General features: G+C 35.0%; 1 protein-coding gene across 2 annotated transcripts in view; it reads left to right on the top strand.

Annotated features, from left to right (window-relative positions):
• Window positions 1–6,218: 6,218 nt before the first annotated feature.
• Window positions 6,219–20,035, top strand: part of ZZZ3 (zinc finger ZZ-type containing 3) — a 29,935-nt gene continuing 16,118 nt past the window's right edge. For both annotated transcript variants that reach the window (XM_054384168.1, XM_054384167.1), the window contains exon 1: window positions 6,219–7,738. In XM_054384168.1, the coding sequence (XP_054240143.1) occupies window positions 6,231–7,738 (1,508 nt within the window). In that variant the 5' untranslated portion in view covers window positions 6,219–6,230. The remainder of the gene's footprint in view (window positions 7,739–20,035) is intronic.

Below are 20,035 nucleotides of genomic sequence, written 5' to 3'. Positions count from 1 at the left end.
CCCCCTCTCCACCTCCTCCCCTTCCCTCCAAAAGAACTAGAAAAATATTTTCCATAAGCAGATTCTTTTGAAAATATTTTTTTCCCCTCTTATGTAAAAATAGGTTATTCTGGCATGGTGAACCCATTTATTTTAAGGAAGAAAATGAACATATTGAAATATTCATTCTGGTTCTTTGCCAGTTTTAGTTTTTGTTAAAGCATGCCCCTTGCTAGTTTGCTAGCTTTTAAAAACCTATTGACAATTTTTTCCTACTACTCTTTTTTTTTATTTAATCTTGTTTTCCTTATGTAAAAGATAAATATAAGTAGCCCTATTCTGACAAACTGTATTTTGACTATATCTGATCCATGTGTCAGACAAGGCTAAAATCCCAGAGTAATCCTAGATCATGGAGTCTTTTTAGTTTTCTCGCATTTAAACTTTCATTACAGCTTTAAGCTGCTTAAATAACAATTTATTATTTCAAGTAAGGTCTTTGTAATGTGTTTTGGTGGGCATTATTTCTGTCATTTTAAAATATTGCTTATTTTGATGTAATGTAAAATCAGAAAAACATAGTGCCTTCTCCAGAAAACTTAATTTCTTGCTAATGTAGTTATGCTAAGCTCAGTATGTGTGGGAAGAGATGCTGGCATACCATAGATGTGATAGACTGCTGAATGTAATTTGTTACATGGAATTCATTCCTAATTTAGTAATACCACTTTGCTAGGAAGTGTTATGTTTGTATGTGGAGATAAACCAAAGTCCTGGTAATCTGTTCTCTGTGCAGGTTTTTTCTGCTCAAAGATTCAATTCTTTTGTTTGTTTTGGGCAAATACTTCTGTAAGTGATTAGATACTGCTTGCATAATCATTTTCTGCTGTCTTCATTTTAAACAATGAACTCTCCATTAAAAAAAAAAAAAGGTACTGTTAGAGATAACATACTGCTGTTCTGCAGAGCATTTAAGAATCACTGTTTTATACCACAGAGACACACCAGTTTTACTAGTTTCAGTCATCGATGAATATTCTTTTCTTTTGATATACACACTTAAGCAGTACTATGCATGTTTAAATTGTAGAGTCTAACTGTTTTTCTTTTCTGTGTTACTGAAGTGATGTAGTGTGGAGTGTATAGCTTATAAGAAAAAAGATAACAGTGTAATTATCAGGCTGTCTCTAGGCAATTAGAACACAAAAGATAATTCAAGATACCTTTGATATAAGTCTCTGTGGAAAACACAAAAACAGAAGATTAAATCTTACATGCCCACCTCCCCTAAAGGGCCATAGCATGAAGCATGTATAGGATCCTGTTAATTATTAGAGATTGTGTGCATACATGCATAGTGTATGGGTACAGGAATTGGTTAAAAAAATTATTACATGCTCATAATAGAAGGTAATGACAAACAGGAGATGTTATGCTTTTTCTTTGTTAAACCACTTCAGAGTAGAAGACTGAGTTATATATAGAGGGTCAGGTGAAACTCAGGTGTGTATCCAGTGGAGGCTGTCTAAAGGTAAGTAACATTTTAAGTGTTCTCAAATGCTAAAATGAATACTCTAGAGCTCCATCCTATTCTGTCATCAAATTCTGGATTGTATGTAAGATTTATAGACAATATCTGTAAGCAATCAAACTTCATTCTGACACTGAAAAAATTCCATACTGATTAACATATAACCCTTTCCTGTAAGGTTTCAGCTTCAGCAATCTCTTGCTGACTTCTTGTGTAGGTCCTTCCCCACAAGATAAAAATTCAGTCTATTTTTAAATGTAAAACTCTACATTGTATTCTACTTTCACTTCTAACTTTTTAGTGGGCTTTGCCAACCAGACTACGTTGTTTCTTAGCTTTGAGTCTTTATTGCCATATTCTCTTAAGTATTGATGTGGTTCCCTGTGTTCCAGTGTTCTTTGACCCTTACAGTAAAGAAGTTCTTCCTCATGTTTGGATGGAATTTCCTGTGCTGTAGTTTACATCCATTGCCCTTTGTCCTATCACAGGGTGCAAGTGAGAAGAGTCTGTCCCTTCCTTCTCAACACCCACCCCTCATATATTTATATACATTTATTAAATCCCCTCTCAGTCTTCTCCAGACTAAAAAGCCCCAGGTCTCTCAGCCTTTCCTCATAAGGCAGTGCTCCAGTTCCTTCATCATCCTTGTTGCCCTCCATTGGACTCTCTCAAATAGATCTCTGTCCCTCTTGAACTGGGATTCCCAAAACTGGATGCAGTATTCCATGTGGGGCCTCACCAGGGCAGAGTAGAGGGGGAGGAGAACCCATGGATAACTTCTTGTCCACCAGGACTCCCAGATCCTTCTCCACAGGGCTGCTGCTTTCTAGCAGATCACCTCCAAAGCATTAAATTGTTTTTCCATTGACTTTCTCTGCCATGGAAGATATGGTTGTTCTAAGTGAAAAAGAGTCATTCTAATTGGTTATGAAATGTAAAGAAGTGATAGTTTCCAGGGAAACTCCTGGGAGAAGTTTAATTGTTCACTTCATAAGCTATTGTGAACGTTATTTTCTAGTTTTTAAGCAGTAATTAAGGTGCAGTCATTTTAGTATATCCCTATTAAAGTTTTCTCGTATGAACTGGTCAAGTAATTAAAAATGTTGAGGTTAGGCCACCTGCTTGCCTGACTATTATATTTTGTTTCAGCCTTTTTTCCTATGTTTTGTATTCTGTCAAAGTTACTTAGCTATGGGACTTTTGTGGGAGTATGTTGGTTGTGCCAGAATATGTCAGTGTTGGTATCTACCAATGTGTCTTTCCTGTCAGTTAGATGGATCTATAGGAAAGGCAGGGGGGATGGGGGTCACAGGCTGAAGTCCCTTGATGTTGGAGCTCCTTGTGGAGTTCATCTCTCACAGTTTCTGGTTACAGTCTCTTGCATTTTCAAATGGTTTTCCTTGCTGCCTTTTATTACGGCAGTTCTCTGCTGTTTGTTAAATTAAGAAATTCCACTGAATAATTGAAATCTAATTTGATTTAGTTATTCTATAATAGAATTTATGACACTTTATATAACATCATTGTAGCAGTGTCTTTCATTATTGAATTTTAGTGTAACAAGACATAATTAATCTCTTCTCCTCTTATTTGACTCAGTTTGTATTTTCAGTTGTCAACTTAACGGGGGGAATTAATTTTCTGCTCTTACCAGTACGAAACTATAAGTAGGTTGAAAGTGAAGACAGTTTCCAAAGGCTTTCAACATACATAACCTAAATGTAGTAACTGTGTATAAAGAAAAATGTGGAGAAATCTGTCAGCTTGTGTTTTACATTATGACATCAACCAAATAGGAAGAAGGATTCAGTAATCACTACCTATAGTGATTTATGGTGCCCCCATAGTACTAGATGATCTTTAATTAAATGTGATTCCTGGTATGTTTTTTCAAGTAATTGCTTTTGGGCATTTGCACTGATGCCCAAACTCTGGAGTTAGCTGAAAGTATTGTGTGTCTTTTGGATCCATAGATTTATTTTTGGCTTTCCATATCGCCATTGGTTCACTTATATTATAAACAAGGTAGTGTACATTGTTTTTCTTGGGTGAAGAATGGTTTTAATGTGAACTCTAGAGAGCTTTCACTCCTGTTGTGTAGATGAAGGTTACTTAGGGATTTGGAGCCAATAAGTTTTGAGTTCTGCTCAGTTGATTAAAATTAAATAGCATAAATAATTGGTGTTACTCTGCATCTAATTATAAAATATATTTGACAGTGCATTTCAGAATTCATTAGTTGTAGCAATGTCTTTCACTACTTGTTTTCTTGTCTCTCTTCAAATATTTTCTCAGGTTTGAACACCCTAACACATGACTCTTGTGAATTCATTTGCTTGCACATTCTTACTGTGGCACAGAGAATCACTTAAATAACCAAGAAAGATACTTCACATTTAAAACCTAAATTAGCATGTTGCGTTCTTAATTACTTTATAGCATACTGTTTATGTATAGGACACTTGTAAAATGGGTAACTGCTTCTTTAAAAAGCTTACTCCATGTATCCTGTTACATTCTTCCTTTTTAATGAAATAATTTAAATCAATGCTTTTATCTCTTTCTCAACAGTTTTCAAAGTCTTATTAGTAAAAAAGCATTTGGATTGCATCATGAATATCAGCAATGGTGATTAAGATTGAGTGGTACATTAAGAGTCTGCTGTATGAAATATCTGAAGATTGTATTTCTTCTGGGTTTACAATGGTAAGTTTGTTTTGTACTAAGTAAATAATAACTTTTTAAACTATAAAAGCTATTTCTTTAGCAAGTAACATACCAGCAGATCAGTAAAAGTTTCTGTCTTCCGTATTATTTCTAATCTCTGAGTTCAGCAGTGGTGGCTTACCAAACCATACACTGGAATTTGGTTTGATTTGTTTTATTGGTATCCACTTGCAATGTCAATTACTCATCCTTAATGTGTTCTAGCCTTACTTAGAGCAACTGAGGCAAAATGGAATATATAAATGACCCTATTTTTCTTGTTTGAGTTCAACCCCAAAATGGATCACTCTTCAGAAGTTACCGAGTTTGTGTGTAAAAGGGGACAATACACAGGCAAGTTTATCCATGTGAAAAATTGGTACAAACAATCATTATAGACAACACATCCTTAGATTTTTTTTTTCTCTTTTCAACAAAACTACTGATGTTTTGCCCATTTGCTGTTTGCTCCTAAGTTCGTTGGATACCTCATATTTTGTCAGGACTTTTGAGTGAACAGAATGGAAGTTAGTATGGTACAAGTTCTTTACGTGTATCTCCAGGAACAAAAAACATCTTATCTTTCCAGGCATTCATGTAAGGCAAGTGGGAATAGCTAACCAGCAAGAAGATTTATGTGGCAACATAAATGCAACACAGTTTGAATGTTTGAAACTTCCACTTTGTAATTTTTTATGTTTGTTTGTTACCCAAAATGCTGTGCTATCTTAGACAGCTATATCTAGAACTACACTAAGGAATACTTTTAGGATATGTTACTTTCGTTAAGAAATACTTGCTATATGAATAGCTAAAGAGACAACGTAGTAGTTAATGTTAATTGTCAAACAAAATTGTATCTCTTAGGAGGTGTACTGGTCTTGTTTCATTCTCTCTTTTCTGCTCTAGGACCATCTGACACCTAAACAGTAGATTTGTGAGAATTTTTGCTCTTTTTTTCCTCTCTTTGCTGAATATGAAAAACTCCTACTGAAATAATTTTCCTCCATTTGTAATTTTTAACCTTTCTAAATGACATGTGAAAGATTTGATTACATAGTTAAAATTTTAGATCTTCATGTGTTAGTTGAACACATTTGTGTAATCTGGAATTTGGGTAGATTGTGTCATTATATACAAATGCGAATCTATTCATTATCTTGGATATCACAACATGTTTGTGGTGACATGCAGTTCAACACAATGATTTTTTTAAAGATGAAATTAACAGAAGGATAAAGTTGAACTGATTTTTACTAAAAATGCCTCAAATGATGTTGAGCAAATTGACTACTCCTGCATTTTGCCCTGATATTGGAAATAAAGGCACTCTGAAAGGGAGTGTTTTAAAATTAGCTTTGAATTTGAATTTACTTAGATGCAATTTAACTAACTGTTTTTTACTGGTGTCATTTATTTTTTTAATCTCCTGTTAAATTAGAATTGCAATTCTGTTATTTGTGAGCAGTTTGGGTTTATGTTAAGCAACCAAATACAATTTTAATCGCTCTTGCCTTAGTATGAGAAACCGTGTAACTGGAAACTGTGGAATATTAAGAATTTGATTTGATACCTTTCATTTGACCAGGCAGACATAAACTGTAATACCAATACATTACATTATATGTACAGTACATGAAAATAGTGTATTTTAGTTCAGTTAGAAGCCTAACTGAAACATTCTAGCCTTACATAGGGCATAAATACAAACAACATTCACACACAAGTACTAAAGCTAGAACAACTGCAAATACCATACAATCTACTTTGTGTCTTAGATGGAAAACTATTTGAATGCCCTAAAGAACTAACACAGAAAGAAGTCATGTTAATGCATTGCATAGGCATTTTCAGTTTTATGTTAGGTATATTTGTGACAACATATTTTTCAGACTTGCTATGTCACTTAGTGTTTTAAAATATTTTTTTCTCACTGTTTTATTTGTTTACTTTTTTTTTAAAGGTTTCCCAATGAGTGGATCACAATGAACCTACTTTAGGGACTTGCCATAGTATGGCTACTTCTCGATCTACTCGTGTTACAAGATCTACAGTGGGTTTAAATGGTTTAGATGAAAACTTTTGTGGTAGAACTTTAAGAAACCGTAGTATTGCTCATCCAGAAGAGGTTTCACCCCATCCTCAGATACGATCAAGGTCACCAAAGAAGAGGCCAGAGTCTGTGCAAACTCAGAAGGGAAGTAACGGTGGAAGAACTACTGATTTGAAACAGCAGAGTGCCCGGGAATCATGGGTGAGCCCTAGAAAGAGAGGGCTGTCTACTTCAGAAAAAGATAATGTTGATAAACAAACTGTGGAAAATTGTGAAAAAAAACAAGCAGAATCTGTTTCACCAGTTTTGAAAAGAATTAAGCGCTGTCTGCGTTCAGAGGCACCCAACAGTTCAGAAGAAGACTTGCCTACTAAAACAGAGAAGGAACCATTGGAGCATAAAAGCTTAGTGTCGGACAATGATGCAATCTCCACAGGGACTAAGCGAGCTTGTCGATGTCTTATATTGGATGATTGTGACAAAAGGGAGGTTAAAAAGGTGAATGTCTGTGCAGAAGGATTTAATAATTCTGCAATAGTCGACGAGGTCGCAGACTATCAGACTGTCAATGGAGTTGCTGAGAGAGACGCAAATTCTCTTAACTGTGATGACTGTCAGCTTGATGGGAACACTAAGCAAAACAGTGCTGGTTCCTGTATGCCCAAGGACAAAACAGTAGCAGAAAATGGAAACTCATTTGCCCATTCTTCATTGTTGCTTAGTAGCAGCAAGGAGGACAGTGTTGTAGACCATTATGTGCCTTGCACAAACTCACAAGAACAGGTAAAGTTAGAGGACCACAAAATAATAAATGACTGCTTGCCTGAGGAGCATGCTAATCAGACACATGAGCCAGCTACAGGGTCCTTTTCTGAGATCCAGACATCTTTGTTAAGGGATTCGGAGGAGGAAGTAGATGTTGTAGGAGATAGTAGTGCCTCTAAGGAACAGTGTGCTGAAAATACCAATAGCAACCCGAATACTCATGACAGTACATCAATCTCAGGTGAACCTGAACCACATTCTTCAGTGCTTGACTGTGTTTCGGCTCAAATGACATCTATGTCGGAACTTCAAGAACACAGATATACTTTGAGAACTTCACCCCGAAGGGCTGCCCCTGCCAGAAGTAGCCCTACTAAAAACAACTCTCCTTGTAGAGAAAACGGACAGGTTGAGGAAAATAATCTTAGTCCCACTGAAAAGAATGTACCTGTAGGTATTAATAGTATCAATGGATCTCCCAAAAATTCTGAAGAAATTAAACAGAATGAAAAAGAGAGAAACTGTAATACGGGAGATCATGGGAGTGATGGACTAAGAAAGCCACTTTCTGAGGCTAGGCTTGTTGCTGGATATGTACCATCTGCCAAAGAGAGTGCCAACATCCACACTGCAGAGGATGATGAGGAAGAGCCTGATGTGTATTACTTTGAATCAGATCATGTGGCATTGAAACACAACAAAGAGTATGTGTAACTATGGTAACCATGAATTCTGCTTTTGTTTCTTACCAAAAAGATATAAATTGATACCTACTGAAACTACTTCCACAAAAATTTAAGTGCTTTATAATTTTCATACTCTTCAATCTTTATTTTTGCTCTTCATTCCTACATCAAAAAGAAATTAAACTCTATTTTATATGCAGCATGGTACAGCAATGTGGTTTATACATTTCTAGCAATATGAATTCTTTAGCCAGAGCTTGTTGGGGTTTTGTTTTGTTTTAAATAAACCACATATGTTTTATACATATATATATATGTGTGTGTGTGCGTATATACACACACACACACACATTTATTTATTTATTTATTTAAACAACTAGCTGGAAACAAAACCAAAATAATTATAACCCCCTAATTAGAGTTCAGTTATACGTCAGCATACCCAACAAGCATAGCACATACAGCTTATGAAATTATCATTATGTTTTACATCAAATTTAAGGGTAGATACCTGTTTTGAGAATGTCATGGGAATATCTTGTCATTATTGTATTAAGGAAGATAAATTGATCCAGTGCAGCCATTTGAGAATTTTCCCCAGAGTAGATTAAGTCTACTACACTGGTGTTTATATTCACTAAATGTGAATATATATGTATATTCTAAATATGATTAGAAGAAAGCACTAACTTGTTTTATATTTCTCAATGTCTGTTAGTAGAACTGTAGTAATCATACATTTGTGGTAACTGTGAAAGAGGATCTTGAAACAAAAGAGCAATTTTCTCCATGAAGAAAGTTTACATGGAGAAACTCACCTTCAGATGATAGATTGGGCCACAGCTTTGATTGCACAGTCTGTAATGCTGTTTTAACTGAGGTGGTTTGCTTTTTGGTAGATGTTCTACATTTTAGTGTGAGTACTGAAAAGCCAAATGCAGATGATCTTCAGCTTGGTTCATATAAATAGTTAAAGCACTACCAGAAGCTTCTGTGAATGATCCCAGCACAATTATTATGAATACCGGGCACAAGGCAGAGATGTCTAATCCAGCAGAACTTTGACTGGGTTTTTTGTTACTAGAGTTGCATTATTTCTATTTATTATAATTTATTAATGTTTTCTTAATTTTTATAAATCATGGAATCACACAGAATCACAGAATGTTAGGGGTTGGAAGTCCAACCCCCTGCTGCCAGAAGATCACCTAGAGTAGACTACACGGGAATGCATCTGGGCTGATTCTGAATGTCTCCAGAGAAGGAGACTACACAACCTCTCTGGGCAAGAGTGGGGGTCAAGAAGAAGGTGCTAGTCTGTTTTCAGTGGTGTTCTGTGATCGGGCAAGGGGCAGTGGGTGCAGACTGGAACAGAGAAAGGTCTGCCTCAGCATGAGGGAAAACTTCTTTACTGTAAGGGTGATGGAGCACTGAAATTGGCTGCCAAGAGAGGTTGTGGAATATCCTTCTCTAGAGACTTTCAGGGTGCATCCGGAAGATGCATTCCTGTGTGACCTGCACTAGGTGATACTGCTTTGGCAGGGGACTCAAGGTCCCTTCCAATGATTTTACATCTGTTTATAATAATATTAATACATTTTGTTTAATATTAGATATGAATAAATTATTCAGATAAAATTGTGACGTAGAGCATGGCTCAGACAAACTATGACTTCAAAATAACAATCAAATATCTACAGATTCAGACAGCAGCCCAAATTGCAAGGACACATTTCCTGGTAGATAAAATATTGCTGTTTCCTAAATTATAAATGGTAAAAATGGGCTATTGTCTTTCAGTGTTTCTTGGATGTTTTTGTATCTGTATGTAGCTGACTTTAGTAGTTAGTGCAAAGATACATTAGTAATAGGTCTTTGTGCATCAAGAACGATAACAGTCAGATCAGCTTTTTAGATGTAGCCTCAATTTTTACTGCTTTGAAATTAAACATGTCTGAAATACAGGGTTTCAAAAAATCGGAATCAGCAATTGGATGTAAATACTGTAAAAATAACAGTATTTTCTTCTGTTCTTACAATTAAACACAGATAAACGTTACTAAATTTCAGGAACATGTTTTAGTGTTAGCTTTTGAGTATGCACAATTGCCCTGAAGATGCATCTAGTTATTGTTTACATTGGCAGCTTGTTTGCGAGAGCTTGTTGGAGAGCTGCAGCTGGAACTTGGTAGTTTGTTACTAACATGCTGCCTGAATGCTACTGAAGGTAGTGTTAGCTGGATGGGTTTTTTTGCTTTTTAAAAATGCTGATATAATTGGAAAATGATGGGCAGTCTTTTGTTGTTGTTGTTCATATTTGCAAGAAAATAAATTAGTATTATGATGATTCTCTGTGGTAATAGGATTCTTCTAAAGAACCTAAGTCTGTATTTTGATACTTGAGTGCAGTTCTTGAGCTGAAATTTTGATGTTCGAGAGTTAATCAAATGCTTTTTCAGATTTTAAAAATGCCTAAGTTCATTATGTGATACTCTTAATTTATACAGTTCTTTAATAGTGTCTTAATTGTAGCCTTGTTTAATTTAATTTGGTGCTTATTTTCTAAAATGTTAAACTGAAAAGAAAAGGTTTTCAGCAGAAGTGTTTTCACTGATCAGTGATATGCAAAGGATGCCAGGGTTCCTGTGCTGTCAGGTAAAGCCTATTCGCATTGCCTTTGATATTTCCTCCTAAGCAATGTATGCTGGTCTTCTTATCAGAGCTTCAGATGGTCCACAGCTTTGGTTTGGTTTTCTGTCCATCAGTTTGTGATTAAACTTGGCTTTATGGATTAGTTTTTCTCTGATTTATGTTTCTGTTCTCAGAGGAAATTCAGAGAGACATTAGCATCCTGGCCAGGTTCAGGAGGCAGATTTATTCAGGAAGACATAAATATCCTTCTCTGCGTCTTTTATGTCCACAGCAGACATAAAAGCTGTATTTCTCTGTGTTATATAAGCGATTTGATATGTCTGTAAACTTACACTAGTTTTTGTTACATTACATAGCTTGATGACATACACATTCATGCAGCTGATTTTCATGCTCCGGAGAATTATTGCAACACTGGAAAATGTATATTGAAACATTCAACAACTGTTGATAAGGCTTGATATAAGTAAAACAACCAATTGTGTATTGTGGTATTTTTGTGTGAATGTTACCATGTTTAAACAACATTCATATATTGGTATTTCTGGGAAAGGTGGATGTTCTAATAGGAAAAATTACCATTGCAGAAAGCAAATAATGGAGTATTATTATTGAGAGAGAAGGCTGAAACGATGGATGTTCTACAACCTCATTAATAAAATTAGGTCTGTCCTACAAAGGCAGATCCAAGATCTGTAAACAAAAATTTTATCACAACATAAATATTGGTGTAGATAATAACAAACTGATCTGGGGAGGTGTAGAATTGTAAAATACTGGTAATGTTGATTTTTGTGTATTATTCATCTCAGAAAAAATATGATTTAGTGCATATTTGAGAAACTTGGGTTTATGTTCTAGCTCAGAAACCTTTCTGAGTTCTATTGCAGTTTCTATTGAGGTGTTTTAATCAAAACTGAATTTGTTGATTTAAATATTTTTGCAGGGCTTAATATTATTGTATGCTATGCTTAGTATTATGCATATATTATTCCTCAGGAGTTTCTCATATCTCTTTGTTGTATCTTCTGATAGCTTAATTCTTTCTTACAGTGCAGTAGCTTCCTTTAATTTTCTATCTTATGCAATATTTTATTCTCAGTGCAATTTCCCCTTTGCCCAGTGTTTCATTTAGTACCTTTCCCCCCCCTTCTTCCTCTCTACTCTCTTTGGAGATCTGCAGCATTTGGCAGATAACAGGGAGGGAGAATTTCTGTTTAACACTTACATCTTGAGTTCTAGATGAAAATGTAATTGGGGAATTGAGTTTTCATATGCAAATAATGCATTTTACAGTGTATTTTTAGGATCCTGTAAATGGTGGTTAGCTTTATAGGAACCACTTAGTCCTGTAAGCTTGTTCATTTGAAATACAAGAATCCTGCATGAGCAGTTGCCTACACGTTTTCCGTTGCAAGAGTTAGGACCTTGCATTTCTTCACTAAATAGGTATTTTAATGTCTTTAATTCAATTTTTCCTGATATTTAAAATCATAACAATTGTACTGGCATTTAAAATGAAGACAGATAAAAATGAAATATTTTAGTACATCTCTTGAAACCCAGTCTCATGATTTCTTACCTATTATGGATTGTGTATTGTTGCAGAGGCCTTGGAAAGATAGAGGACCATGTAGGATCATATGACCAGATTGAATATATAGTTGACAGTTCATAGTAATACTGTTAATGTCTTTGAATGGACTTTTACTAGTATATGAATGTTAGAAAAAAGCATCTGTGGAATTTTGTTTGATAAAGGTTTTGTGTGTTATTCAGTCATGAATTCTGCCTAATCAATCAGATTGAAATAGTTCTCTATAAAGTTCACTTGACCTGTGAGAGTAGGATCTGGTGCACCTTGCCATAGTAGTTGTTTCAGAACTGTTCTAAGCAGAATTTTCCTAAAGTGTAACTCTAATAGAATCCTATAACAGTCTTTCTCACTACCTCTAATTTTACCTACACTGTGTTTTTTCCTTAACTGGATGATAATTAGAATTAAAAATAAAACTACCTTTCATTAATATATTTTGAGATAACCTCTCCATGTCTATCTTTGTATATATTGGGTAAGAGTAAAAACAGTACATCATTTTTGTAACTGCAATTTTCACATATGTCTCAGGCTTAAAGTCAGATTTATGATACAATGCACAGATATGTCAGGTAATCTATCATTGCTTTGTAGTGATGTCATGTAGCTATGAGTATCTACTACTATAGAATAAATTACCCTCCTATATTAATTTTAAGGACTTTTTTTTCTCATTTTCCTATGAGACATACAGTTCTAGTTTGAGGAGATTGAGTTTTATGTTGTTTCATCTTAAGGAATAAAGGGAATTGATATAAAGTAAATCAATTACATCGTATAGTAGGAGTTTTAATCCTTTCTGGGGTCAAGAATGTCACGAGATGACAACTACTTTGTAAGCATGTAACCTCTGATTACTTCATAGAATATATCATAAACGTAGATGAATGGATGAAATATGCACTTTTAGTGTTGAGGAATAATAGAAGTTATTTTTTTTTAATGTATATATGCAATTCAGGTATGGATTACATAGATTACAATGTGCTTTAATTCATCCTTTGTTCAACCCAAGAGTGGATGAACTCTTGTGAGTTCAGTGACAATTTTCTTCAACTACTAATTAATGTCGAATAAACATACAAAAACTGTTACTCTTTTTCAGAGAGTAGTTTCTACTGTTTGGTAAATTGGTCTGTGTTTTTAGTATAGAACAAAAACTTACATGAGCTTTAAGTAAAAACCTCCTTCTGTGTATAGGTTCAATGCTGCAACTAGTTCATCTGCAAAATCACAATATAACAGGAATCAATTAGAAACTTCTAATATCAATTTCTGATCAACTGCTGCTTAGTAGGGCAGTTGTGTTATTAAAATGTGCTTAATTAACAGCCATACAACTGCATTTATTAATTAAATGCTCATTATATTTCATACCAACTGAAAATAATAGTATTTTTATATTTTCTTTTCCTGGTAGCAATATTATTTTATCATGTTTTATTTTCTAGCTGTAGGTACTTGCCAGTGGAAAAGTAATAAGTAACACAAAATTATTGTGGGGATAAGGATTAAGAGCATTTTTGTAATAATAGAATGATGTTCAATAATTACCTAAACTATTCAATAAATGCTAAATACTAGATTTCTTAATTTGCAAGAGATAATGCCTTGGGCGCATTCTGCATCTGTTTTTCTCTCTCCAGTAACAGGTTTACTCTTGGAGCCCATGTCAAGTACATTTGTCAAACTTCTTTTTCTTTCTCTGAACTTAGTTACCTTGCTATTGCCCACAGCACAATCCTAATGAACAGCACCATCAAACACTGCAAACCTCATATGAATAATGCAAAGGGCAATGCTGGATTTCTTTTGGATTTGTGTCCCTTACTCCTTGAATTCTCCTGATTTTCCTGATACTTCTTTTCTCTTTCTGCCTACACTCTCACCTCCAAGAGTTCTCTTTTGCAGCATCCTGGCCTGGAAGAGAGAGCTTGAGCATTCTAGTGTAGAGCTGCATCCCTGCTGGCTGGCTTGGTGGCATGGGTGGATGTGTGTGCAGAGAGGTTGACTGAAGAATGTGAAGAGTACAGTTGAATTCTGCTTGTCTTGTGGAGCAGTAGTTATGATCTCTCCCCCCTTTCCAAACTGCCACTTTTTAGAGAATGTGCACGAACTCAGCTTGTCTTTACAGTTTCTTTGATCAACGTGGATCAAAAGTCATGGGAGGAAATATACAAATTAAAAAGTAATAATAAACATAAACTTTTTTAATGCAGAAAAAGGTGGAAATTTATTTCTGTCTTTTAATTTAGAAAGGATTCTCACTAGTAAATTAATCTAACTTGCAAATTAAGTATTAGTAAATAATAAAAATGGTTTTGAGGTGTATATAGGAAATATCAGTTGGATCAAATGCCATAGGAAATTCATGGTCCTGATTAAAAAAAGAAAAGGAGAGTTAAAAACAAGAAAGGTTGGGGTAGTTCACCCAGCACAACTCTGTGGAGTTTGCTCTGGCTATATCTTTGGCTGTGTACACAAGGAATACTTAAGAAAAGCAGAAGTGTTAAATTGTGGTTATGCCACTTACACCAGTGAAAATATGTCTAGTGGGACAAGGAATAAATGATATTATCATAATTGCCTACTAGGTAGGGATGTACAAGTATTTCAGTAAAATATCAATAAACATAATGATGCCACCGAGAAAACAAGAACATAGTGACTGGCATATGCTGTGAGAATGCGGGTATCTCTACTTTCCAGTTTTAGCAAATTTAGCTTGAAAGAACTCCACCACCAGTCTTAATTCTGGTCTTACATAAGTTTTGACAATGTCTTCATGAAATACAAACCTGACTGGCAGGATATTTTAGAAAGGAGATATACGAGCATTATGTATTAATGCATGCTTTAGTCTGAGCTAATCAAGTTCTAATCAAGACAGATGTTTCCTTGATACTGGCAAGTACGTACGTGCTATTTTGAGAGGAGGAAAGATCCTACCTTTTGGTTTCCTTTAAATTTTGTTCTTGGTAGGACTAGCCAGCTGATACGTAATTTTTTGTTATTGCACATCTTTTACTTTGCTTAGTGATGATGTTTTGTATAACAGCCTTTGAAAGTTTGATGCTTCTGAAGCCAAGGACCAACTGTGTTTGTCCTTGATTTATTATCATAGTGAGAACTAATAAAAATACACATTTTACAAATTGTCTTCCTTATTTCTAACTTTTCTTCCCCTTCTGTAGCCAAAAAAAAAAAAAAGAATGAATAATTATTTGTATTACTGTTAGAAGAATCAGCTTCTCATGACTGCACATCACAATCTTGAAATCGAGTTATGGTCTTCAGGTACTACTCTTAACAGTATAGTTGAGGGAATATGGTAATTTGCACCTGCTGCAAGAATATAGACCTGAATAGCTGGGGTGAAAACCTGCGTAAGCTAATGCAGAGTGAGTTGAAGGAGTACAGTAATCAGTGCTGTCAACTTTCTATTTTTTTCCTTCAGAGGATTTCCATACAGTTGGGTCAGGTTTGTGGTAACATAGGTTGCTCCTATTTTCTCTCTGGAAGAAACTCCCTTATGAATGGTTGTTTTCCCCAACATCCTTTTAGAGAAGAATAACTAAGTGGAGATACTGGAGGAGTTTGTCTGGTATTTTCTCTCAGTACAGGAACTGGGACCATTCTCTTCAGAGATGGTGAGAAAAGAGGAGGAGTTGGGGATATGCTGTCCAGTCTTTCTTTCTATGCTCCTTGTGAGGAAAATCATGTTAGTGCCATTTCCTCATGTCAGTCTAAGCCTTGAAAATAAAGGAATGACAGGAACCTAGATTGTTCCTACTAAATGTTACTGTTCTGTTGGAAATACTTTAGAAAGTGTCATTAAAGGAAGATCAAAAGGCTATATTAAAATATGTTTGCTGCAGGAGGGCTGATGGAGGATGTTTTAACCTTTCATGTTGACAAGACTGAAACAAGATACATGTTTGTTTAGAGGTACAGACACATAATTGCTACTAAAGATTTTGAAAACTTGCTGAAAATGTGGACAAAGATGCTTTTGTATGGCTCATATTAACTGCTACTGAGTGTGATGGACAGCTCGAGAGAAATGAAGCCTGTAGAAATGTATGAATGGGTGTTCTGTTTCTGGGACAAAGTTAAGGATTTAATTTAAGATTTAATAAGAAAGGGACATCAGAAGTTCATAACTTTAGATGTTTGAAGTGCAAAGTCTGGAGCTGTGAAAGTTGGAAGGAATGTGAAAATAGAGTGGAAAGTGTCTTTTGCATGCAGGTAGAAGGCTGCAGTAGGGTTTCCTGTTTTGATTTAGGGTTTGTTGTGTTGATGGTAGTGGTGTTTGGAGTTCTTTTTAAGTGTCCTTTTAAAAAAAGTAACCTGATGCTGGCATTCAGAAATAGTCTGTTACTTAATGTATACTTTTTTTTCCCCCACATATAAAATAGGGATGTAGTTGAATTATTTAGTTATCTGGAAATCTTCTAAAAGGTCTGAAGTACAAATAATTAAATATGGATAGAGAAAATACAGTAAATTACAGTACATGTAAAAAGGTTATGCTAGAGTGGAAAATGGTTTTATAATGAGTTGCAGAATTGACCATAAGTAGATTACCTTAGTCATAATATCTAAACATTAGCTAAGTAAAAACCTATCATATGCTGCTTTCTCCGGGCAAAAGTGCTTTTATAAGTCTTGACAGGAGTTGATATATACTCTTATTGATTATGCCCTTAAACTCTTTCCTGTTTCTGAGGGGAGATCAAAGGACCACTCTTCATCAGTGCCTTCGGCTTCCTCATTGCTGGCATGTGCATTCTACAAGTCTAGCACTGAATCCATCACTCTGTCCCTAGTGCAGTAACAGATTTTTTAAAATAATTTGTGAAAAACTCTACAGTGTCAAAATTACTGAATCATGACATCAGTAAAGATTTCAGGCCAAGGTTAAAAGCTGGGAGCATTGATATTTCTGAACTGAAAAAAAGCAAAAAAGACCCCAACCAACCAAAAATCCCAAACAAAACACACTTCTTTGAACTGAGAGGGTTGTGTTTGATCTGTCTTGAAGATTTCTCCAGGAAGTCAATGTCTTGGGTTAACTTGGAAATGCTAAATGCAATGTGTTTCCCTTTTCCTACAGTATTTTGCAGTCTTACACTATAACATGTTTAATATCCAATACTTTCTTATCTTAGCATGTTGCAAGGTTGTTTCTGGGTTTTTTTCTGGATTGCTATTAGTAGATCAAAGAGTGATTAAAAGTGATAAAATGACTTTGCTATGGGAAAGCAGGTTTTAATCTGTACTTTGCTGGAGTGCCAGCAGATGGCAATAAAACAAAGACTTGATGAAATTGTGATTGCTGATAAGTACCAATTTTGTGTCACAGCTCTTGGACATAAAAAGTACACACTTACTTTAAAGTTGATGTTTCTCTCTATATATATTTTAGCTGTATTTTACTACGAGAAGTGTATACTTTGTTTAAAACAAGTCCTATCTGCATAAGAAATAATCAGTATTTCTAGTATAAAATTTAAGTTGCAGTGCACGTTTGTACCTTCTGGTCTCCAAAATTGATGTTACCAGGCTTTTTATCATACTGTGAACTATAGTTCTGAAGAACTATACAAGTGCAGTTAGTCTTGGTAGTCGAAAGTGATGACCACCATCTGTATGGCATTTTATCAGTCAAGAGGATGTCAGTTCTTTTTAATGAGATATCAAAGTACACATCTTTGCAAGGTACTAAACAAATGTTGTAAGGCAAATATAGCTGACAAAGTAACTTTTTTATTATTACTATTATTTCAGATAATTTTGGTGAAGCATCCAGACAACAAATTTCAGGGGGCTCTGTGTGCTGATTTTATTGTATAAATTAGAAATAATTTCTGCTACAGTTTTCCATTGTTGAGAAGTGTCACCTTTGTCACCTGCTAGCTTCATAAAACTGAACAGAGTTCCATTAGTGAACTAGCAATGATAAGTATTTAAGTAAGGGAAAATATTCTCATTGTGATAACAATGCAAGGACTTTACATCCATCTATGGTTCATGTTAAAAGCAAGTGATAACCATTTAGCTGTGTGTCTGTAAGGTTGTCTGAACACTATCTGTCAAAGCTGCAAAATATATGCAAGTAAATACGAGAACTCTCATTGTATCATTACTTAAGAGGTGATTAAGGTTAAAAAGATAAGGATTAACTTTCAGACTGGCAAGGAGCTGCTTCTATGTATTTTCGTTTGAGGGGAGAGTAAAAATACTGCTATTTCAAAGCCTAGCTTAAAAAAGTGAGTAAATGCATTGTAATTGTGTTGGAATATTAGATAAGGACAGTCCAAAAAATAGTGTTTGAGATACCTCTGGCTGATTTCAAGTTTGTGTGTAAGTTTACTCTGGATAAAGACACTTTAAGATGAGGATTCTTTTTTTATAGATAAGATCAGTGGCAGGAAATTTTCTCACATGTTCTTAAATGTTTAAGCATTAAGACTTTGTAGGTGGCTTGTTTTTAGAGGAGGCATTTTTGTGGTGTTTGGTGAATGTTACCTACAGCAACTTTTCTGTCTGCCCCTTACATTGTTCTGACAGGGCAAAGCTAACACTTCATATTTGTTTACCACAGTTTAACTGAAAAGCTTCACTTATTCATCCAAACAGAAACAGGAACTCTGTAACTCCAAGTATTTAGATCTGGAAATGCAAATAGTGTTATCACAGGATGGAAAGAATGGGGGGGGGGGGGGGGAAGCATGTTGATAATAGGTCTCAAAAATGGAAGTGTCTCACTAAGGTACTAGCTGTGCTATTTTCAAGCTTTGTCAGAGACAAGAGAAGCTGCTCTGTCCCTTATCACTATTAAATCAAGGTTCATGGAAATAAGTAGAGTAATAACTAATAGCTTATGGCATGAGTTCCAGAAATATTCCTGTAATATATGATAATTATTTTATGGAGCAATTCAAAAGAATGGATTAATTATCACTGCAGAAGAACGACTGAATCAGCAGGAATGCCTGCTGATCAGTATCAGTGTTTAAGAAGTGACTTCTCCTTTTTTAAATATTGGCCTTTAAAAAACCCATGTTAATCTTAAGTTTTTCAGTTTAGAAATACTGAGACTGTTTCTGTACTAAACTGAATTATTCAAGTCTTCATCTGGAAGACTCCTGGCAGTTGACACAATTGAATAAATTGCAAGAATGTTTCAATACTGGAGTTTTGGAAGCACAGTATTACATTCTGTAGAATGCAAAGAAAGCTGCTTTGGGTTTTGTATCTGCTAACAATTTGGTAGTTAGAACTGAGAAATGTGTAACCTTAGTCATTGTAAGGGATATGACCGACTGTGAGTTTACTCAGATTATGCATTTATGGTTGTATGAGTTTGCCTTATTTTGGCAGAGGATACAAGATAGTTTTCCTTGCTAATTACAGATCTTTGTGTTAGGTTTGTCTTTGCTTTAGAAATGAGGGAATAGACAGAAAGCTTACTGAAATGCTGTAGTAGATCTTACCTAACTTTGATATATATTAAATTGCATTTTGTTCAGAACTAAAATGCAGTTTTACTATTAAATGTCAGAAAATATATTCTTGAAAAGAGTTAAGTTGATTCATAACTTGCAACAATAGAGGCCATGGATAACTACATGACAGGGTTACAGTAGGACAAAGGATAATGGTTTTAAACTAAAAAAGGGGTAGATTTAGACTAGATAAATGGAAGAATTTTTTTTTTTTTACAGTGAGGATGGTGAAATACTGGAATGGGTTGCCCAGAGAGGTGGAGTGAGACCCCATCCCTGGAAGGGTGGACAGGGCTCTGAGCAACCTGATTTAGTTAATGATCTCCATGCTCACTGTGAGGAAGTGTTGAGCTAAATTACGTTTAAAGGTACCTAAAGTGTTCTATGATTCACACACTGGAACCTAAAGTGTTCTATGATTCACACACTGGAGTGGACACCTCTAAGTGTAAAGCTAATGAAAGATATTAAATGTAGTTATTTGTTGTTTTGAGCTGTATTACAATATTGTATGATTGCCTGACTTTGAGTTAGCTTCATAGAAAAGCATTTTGA

Source organism: Indicator indicator, chromosome 10 (genome assembly GCF_027791375.1).
Source record: "Indicator indicator isolate 239-I01 chromosome 10, UM_Iind_1.1, whole genome shotgun sequence".
In the NCBI taxonomy this organism is placed as follows: domain Eukaryota; kingdom Metazoa; phylum Chordata; class Aves; order Piciformes; family Indicatoridae; genus Indicator; species Indicator indicator.
The sequence above is the reverse complement of the archived record's forward strand: the minus strand, read 5'-3'. Positions and strand labels throughout refer to the sequence as shown.